We start from the raw sequence: 7,500 nt of genomic DNA, 5'->3' as shown, positions 1-7,500 counted from the left end.
GGGAGTTACAATTGTGAGATGCCAAAATGAACCAAAACGTAAAGGTACCTACGAAATAAAATCACTTAATTACCGTTACGTCTTTCAAACACCATTATATCCTTCTATATATAGAGCGATCGCTATGCCAGAGGTCGTGAAAAGCCAAAGTAGCTTTAATTGGAATCGAGGCCTGATGTAGATCACCGTGCAACGTGAAAAAACGGCGAATTATTTTTGACTGTTATGCTTGTTAATTTGCGGCTGCTTCTTACGGAACAGCTACAATTTTGAAAGTGATTTAAACACGAATTCTTTTCTTCTTCTGCCTCTCCTCACTAGCCGCCATCTTTCTTTCGACATTAAACCAATTAGAGTTCATGTGAGAAAAGCACCAATCAGCGATCTTTTTAGTTCACTGTGTGCCAGGGTCTTCTCAAGACCCGCCGCCATATTGAAAGCCGAGAAGACCCTGGGTACGAGGTTGATTTGTCCATCCTCGATGGACAAATTGTGATCACGTGATCCGCTGTGTGCCAGGGTCTTCTCAAGACCCGCCGCCATATTGAAAGCCGAGAAGACCCTAGAAACGAGGTTGGCTTTTGGAGCAATGTTAACGATGTTCTATTGATTTTAGGTGCGTAAGCTTGATTTATTTGATGAAATTTCTTTTCCCTCAGAGCCAAACTTCATTGCTGAGCGTGTTTCAAACAGGATACTGTAATAGCAAAGAGCGAGAGATCACTGTCTATATTGCAGAATGGAAGACTTCGAAATGCAAGAACCTTTTGTCTGTCCCTACCATTATTCGTCCATAAGTCCTCCGTTCCCAGACACAGTTTATTGCAACAAATGTTGAAGAATTCAACTTTTTTAGTTAATTCGCCCGACCGTTCTCAAACGAGCTCGAGTATCTACAAGCGCTCTCATACCCGAATCGATAAGAAAAATAATTTAACTGCAAATTAATTAAAATGGATCTTTTCACCGTTGTCAAAGCCGTTATAGTGCGTGAAAGCACTGAAGCAGCACACGGAACATCAAAACAGTCTGTCTTTTTCCTCTCGGGCCGAAGACACGGAACGCTGCTTGTCGCAACAGCTGTTGAGAACCGGTTTTTCGATTTTTTCAATCAGAAACTCCTTCGAACGTAATGTCCAATCAGCGAACTAGGACAAATTCTGTCCCAATTTGATGACATGGAAATGAAGTTCTGGGGACGTGCGACCAGAGGCACTTGTTTTTCGAACTCAACCGTTGATTTGGAATCGCTGAGCGTTCTCCCCGACCTTGAAAAAAAAAATTCCTCTGGCACCCAGGGTAATGCTGTTCCGGAATATACAAGAAAGTCGACAAAACATGCTGTCAACGTGTTTGAAGGTGAAGAAAGTTATAAGCACACTTTTGTTAAGAGAGTAGAGAATTTAATGTACTGTGTTTACTAACCATAAAATAAACCAACTGTTCGAAGGAGAGGAAAAGTCCAGCCGCAGCCTCAAAATTCATATTTGGACAATCTCTGAGCCGTGGACATTATCAGCCTACATACCAGCCGCCAGAAGGGGTTTATTTACTAATTATTCACACAAGGTTTGTTCGGATTGCAAAATCTTAGCGGATAAGTCACTTTTTTTAACCTACGTGACATTATTTTCGGTCGCCATTTTAATTTTCGTGTCACGCAAAAGCTTAGAAATTCAACGTTGCTTTATCGGAAGACCAAAAACCATATCAAACTGAACATTTGTGAAAAGATAAGTCTTCAGCTGTTCTAATAACTAACTAAACTAAAATCTCAAAAGACGTAACTGATTAGAGTGTAATGTGAAGTACTAGTTTTGTACCCCACATGAACCATGTGAGCGTTAGCCCTACAAATGGAAATGGGCCCACACAAGGACATAGGAAAACTCTGACCAGTACAGGGTGGGAATTAAACCCACGACCTTCGAGATAGATCACCTTTGCTCTACCGACTGAGCTACAAGGTCAGATGGCAACTGAAGACGTTAAAGTCACGGCAATGAACATGTACAAGTACAAGGAAAGGTTACGTTTTTTACAAACGTTGACCGTGTAGCACTTATATTTCAACAGACTTAACTGATTAGAGTGTAATGTGAAGTACTAGTTTTGTATTCCATATGAACCATGTGAGCGTTAGCCGTACTAATGGAATTGGCTTGGAATGGAATGGAAATCGCCGTGACTTTAACATCTTCAGTTCCCACAACCTGCTCCCGTCTGACCTTGTAGCTCAGTCGGTAGAGCAGCGGTGATCTGACCCGGAAGTCGTGGGTTCAATTCCCACCCTGATCAGAGTTTTTCCCTGTCCTTGTGTGGGCCCATTTCCATTAGTAGGGCTAACGCTCACATGGTTCATATGGGGTAGAAAACTAGTACTTCACATTACACTCTAATCAAATAAGTCTGTTAAAATATGAGTGCTACACGGCCAACGTAACTCTTCCTGGTACTAAAATCTCAAAAGGAAATTGCTTATTTCTTAATTTGATGAGTCACGTGAAAACCAAGAATTTCCAGTATTGATCGCCGTTGACTTACTCAGCTAAATAAACTTAAATTGTATAATTTGTCCAGTTAAGTGCCAGGATCATGTACTTGGCACACTAGCATTACTAGTATTGGAAAAGCTACGGACTGCCAAATAGAACCTATGTACACACTGAATGCTTTTGTATGACTGTAGGGGAGAGATCTACAGCAAGCTTTAGAGGACGCCTTTTTAAACAAACGACATGGATTCAGGTTTCGGATTGCTGACCAAGATTACAGAATGAAGTTTTTTCCAGAATCCGACATGAGTCAAACAAACGTGAAATACGGTACCACAAGAAGCGTAAGACGACGACCTGAGAAATTTGTATCCAGAGATGATATCCAAGTGATGAAGAGGTACTGTTCAAATATATGACAAGGTTGGCGATGTCGTTTTTCATGGTGATTTCAGAATTATCTCTGTTCGAGCATAGCTCCCTGCAATTTTCTTAAAAGTAGAAAAAATATCTCTCAATAATAAATAAAGCAATTAGGTAATAATATCCCTATAGAGGGCAGGATCCCACCAAATGCGCTGTGGCATGCAGTTAGGTTGTAGCTCGCGTCGGTGGGGGAATATTATATCTCGGGAATATTGATCATTTGAACACGCGAGCGGGGCTATTGATTATTTCAATACGCGTGCGTAAATCGAAGGTTGCTCTTTTATGTTTTGGCCACGAATGGTATTGTGACGAGTAGATTTTAGATTCACTGGCGTCCACGCCACGCCAGCAGCCACAGACGGAAACCGGAAGTGAACAGTTCGCATGCCTGGACAGTGGTGGAAAAGGAACGTAGCAGTATAAATATGGTATTGTTAAGACAACTCTAAAAAGAAAACAGCGGATCTCAGATTGCAATAAATAAATAATACGTATGATATCCTTCCGATCTCACCCTAGAAAAAAAATTGTAAACTACCATTAGACTTTTTGATATGTGCGGTGTATAAATTCTAAACCATAAACATAAGCAAAAACGCCGGCACTCTCATCAAACCGAAAACGATGATTCATGGCTCGCCCACATTTTTTTAGCAAAAATATCATTTTTCGGAAACAGCCATTAGCATCTCTGTAACAATCAGAGGGTTACAAACGATAACTAGACATTTTGAACATCAAGTAAGGTACTTATCCAAAATTCTATATCAACATTTCTTTCTGTTTCAATTACACCCCAAAACACAGATGTCCACACCCATTGTGCGTTTGTCATAGTTTGTAATGAAAATTCACCGACTGGCACAAGCAACTGAAAATTAGTTTTAAGCTTAATTATATATTCCCGTGTTTGTGGAGATCGCTAAATGAGTCTATTCGGTTAACAGAAAGACTTTCCTCATACTTGTCACGATGAAATTACATCCGAACTGATTTAGACGTGTACGGTGCATTTAACTACACTAAAAGTACTAAAAAATATTTTACTTGCAGACGAATACAAATCCTACCGACCTTCAAGATTACAATGCAGTTTTAAAATTGATTAAGTTCTAAGAGGCACGAAGTCAGCATGATGAAATTTGAGAAAGCATTGCTGCATGAGAGAGCATCGCTGCATGAAACTATAGTAACTAAACGTGACCGAAATTGTTCTTGTATAACTAGAAATAAATCACATGATTACTCTTAGAGCAGTTTTGAAATTACCGGAAAAAGAAAAAAAAAGCAGTAAGCCATTGCCTTACCATTCAGGACAAACTCGGAAGGGGTGCTTTCCTCTTTTTAATTTTCAACTGAGAACAATCGAGGGAAATTCTGGCTACTTGCATAATGATGCTCATTTGAGCTTATCGTGAATGATGGAAAGGAAGGCGTTACTAAAAATGTTCATATTTTTTCCTTGATAGGTCTAAAACCATGTTACCCTCTAAACAGCTGCCCGCTCATTGGTCTTCAATGTCATCCGAGATGCAATATGAACGTGTTCAACTGTCCCCTAGATCGGATGAATTTAAAGAAGTGAAGAAACTGGAAAAAGAAAAAAAAAGCAGTGAGCCATTGCCTTACCATTCAGAACAAACTCGAAGGAGGTGCTTTCCTCTTTTTAATTTTCAACTGAGAACGATCGAGGGAAATTCTGGCTACTTGCATAATGATGCTCATTTGAGCTTATCGTGAATGATGGAAAGGAAGGCATTACTAAAAATGTTCATATTTTTTCCTTGATAGGTCTAAAACCATGTTACCCTCTAAACAGCTGCCCGCTCATTGGTCTTCAATGTCATCCGAGATGCAATATGAACGTGTTCAACTGTCCCCTAGATCGGATGAATTTAAAGAAGTGAAGAAACTGGAAAAAGAAAAAAAAAGCAGTGAGCCATTGCCTTACCATTCAGAACAAACTCGGAGGAGGTGCTTTCCTCTTTTTAATTTTCAACTGAGAACGATCGAGGGAAATTCTGGCTACTTGCATAATGATGCTCATTTGAGCTTATCGTGAATGATGGAAAGGAAGGCGTTACTAAAAATGTTCATATTTTTTCCTTGATAGGTCTAAAACCATGTTACCCTCTAAACAGCTGCCCGCTCATTGGTCTTCAATGTCATCCGAGATGCAATATGAACGTGTTCAACTGTCCCCTAGATCGGATGAATTTAAAGAAGTGAAGAAACTGGAAAAAGAAAAAAAAAGCAGTGAGCCATTGCCTTACCATTCAGAACAAACTCGAAGGAGGTGCTTTCCTCTTTTTAATTTTCAACTGAGAACAATCGAGGGAAATTCTGGCCACTTGCATAATGATGCTCATTTGAGCTTATCGTGAATGATGGAAAGGAAGGCGTTACTAAAAATGTTCATATTTTTTCCTTGATAGGTCTAAAACCATGTTACCCTCTAAACAGCTGCCCGCTCATTGGTCTTCAATGTCATCCGAGATGCAATATGAACGTGTTCAACTGTCCCCTAGATCGGATGAATTTAAAGAAGTGAAGAAACTGTTCACGAAGTCGATCAAAAAAAGTGTGGAGATTTTAAGGATTGAACGTGTTCAAAACCCGTTTATGTGGGAGAAGTATGAGAGGTAATTTTCCCATGTTCTTTTCTCAAGGCAATGGATCCGGATTTTCTAGGTCTAAGTTGAAGCACTTTGGCACAACTATCGAACTTACAGGACTGGGGATATTGTTGCGGATTCGTCGGCTTCGGGGGTGCAGGGATGGCGCAGTGGTGCCACCAATGTGGCCCGGGGTCGATTCCCAGACTCGGCCGGCGTCGTATGTGGGTTGAGTGTTTTGGTTCTCTACTCTACACTAAGAGGTTTCCTCCGGGTACTCCGGTTTCCCCTCTCCTCACAAACCAACATTTATAATATAATACAATACATACTTAATTGACCGCTCCCCATAGGGGCTTTTCAGGGCCAATGAAACAATCAACGAAACAACAGAACACAACAACAACAACATCTGTTAAATATCCGAACTTGCCGGTTTAAAACCTGTTTGCTATTTACAAGTGCAGCTGGGGAGTTGAACCGGGCCACACTGCGTCACACTGATTTACGTTAATTGTTAATTTCAGTTTAGTACAGTGTCCCCAATTAGTGCTCCAGCGCTAGAACAACTAGACACTTAGATAAAGTTACTTTCCTTTCCTTTCCTTTCCTGCTTTAGAAAAATACCTTCCTTGGGATTTTTGGTCAAATTTGGGTAATAGAGGGGAGAGATGTTTACCAGATGCTGTGCAACCGGTTTATCTAAAACGAAAATAAAATATTTCTTGCATTTTCATTTCTGGTCAGAAGTAGCCGATAAAGAACCTAAGGCTAGAATGTCCTTCGTTAGAAAAATGAGGTTTTTGAATAAGCCCAGTTTGAATGTAAAACGCAGACGCTATAAAATGGTAGGAATTGAGCATTGATAAACCATAATAATATCTTTTCAAGAAATACCAGCCCTGCCAAGTGTGAATATGGACTCCCAAAATTCTTACAGGTAAATTATAGCGGAGCACCATGGGTAAGAAAATATGCAAGATAATTTGGTTTTGGTCATTGTACGACTGTCCACCCATCCATGTATGCCAATGTGACCAATATCACGTGACCATATCGAGGGCTCAAGTTTAGAGGCGGCCATACTCTAGCTAGTTTACAGTGTACATCTTTGATATTGGATATCCATGTTATGGTCAACTGATACTTGTCAAAACAAGGTATCCGCTGGTCAGTATCACGTGAGCATATCGCGGGCTCCAGTTTAGAGCTCATAAAGTTTAGCTTTTATTAAAGTTGACCGTTACTGGGTTTCCATTGGATCGCAGGCTCGAGGCAGGTTAACTTATTGTAACAATATTTAACCGGGAGCTCCACTTTTAGGCTTAGCTAAATCTATATAAATAAGAACTTTGTGACCGAACGGTCGTGTGGTGGTACGTTGCGGCAAGTAACAATCCTGTCTCCTAAAATCAGGGTATGCGTGGAAAGTTAGACTCGGACCTCAACATTAACCTTTTACACCGTAAAAAAATGAACACTTAATGAACGGGTTCCTATTGCTGCTCTATTTTGCCTCTTGTACCACTTTGGTTCTACGTCCCTGGAGTAACACCGGTCGATATCAGTTCAGCTTACAGTCTGTGGCAGTTTCTTCTAAATCTATGTAAAGGCACTGAAAAACCTAATGATCGTTTTTTGGCCTGTCCTTTACTTCTTAGGAAAAAGGAAAACATGTCAGCACAAAGGAAAGCATCGATTAACGAGAAGAGACTGTTTCATGGAACAAGCCCAAATGCTGTAGAAGCTATCTGCAAGCAGAATTTCGACTGGCGTCTGCACGGAAAGACCGGGACCATGTACGGAGAGGGGAGCTATTTCGCATTGAATTCTTCGTATAGCGACTGTTACGCCCCTCGATGCAACAGATTTTCTCAATTCATGTTCGTTGCCAAAGTTCTTGTTGGATCTTATACCAAGGGCCAGTCCAGCTATCGCAGACCCCCTGCAAAGGATCCAAG

At 40.6% G+C, this 7,500-nt stretch overlaps 1 protein-coding gene across 1 annotated transcript in view; it reads left to right on the top strand.

Annotated features, from left to right (window-relative positions):
* Window positions 1-7,500, top strand: part of LOC138037958 (protein mono-ADP-ribosyltransferase PARP14-like) — a 29,455-nt gene that overhangs the window by 20,132 nt on the left and 1,823 nt on the right. Inside the window, exons 4-9 of the mRNA XM_068883790.1 lie at window positions 2,690-2,895; window positions 4,394-4,576; window positions 4,716-4,898; window positions 5,038-5,220; window positions 5,360-5,566; window positions 7,201-7,500. The exon at window positions 7,201-7,500 is cut by the window's right edge and continues 1,823 nt beyond it. Of these exons, the coding sequence (XP_068739891.1) occupies window positions 2,690-2,895; window positions 4,394-4,576; window positions 4,716-4,898; window positions 5,038-5,220; window positions 5,360-5,566; window positions 7,201-7,500 (1,262 nt within the window). The remainder of the gene's footprint in view (window positions 1-2,689; window positions 2,896-4,393; window positions 4,577-4,715; window positions 4,899-5,037; window positions 5,221-5,359; window positions 5,567-7,200) is intronic.

Source organism: Montipora capricornis, chromosome 2 (assembly GCF_036669925.1).
Source record: "Montipora capricornis isolate CH-2021 chromosome 2, ASM3666992v2, whole genome shotgun sequence".
NCBI lineage: Eukaryota > Metazoa > Cnidaria > Anthozoa > Scleractinia > Acroporidae > Montipora > Montipora capricornis.
The sequence above is the reverse complement of the archived record's forward strand: the minus strand, read 5'-3'. Positions and strand labels throughout refer to the sequence as shown.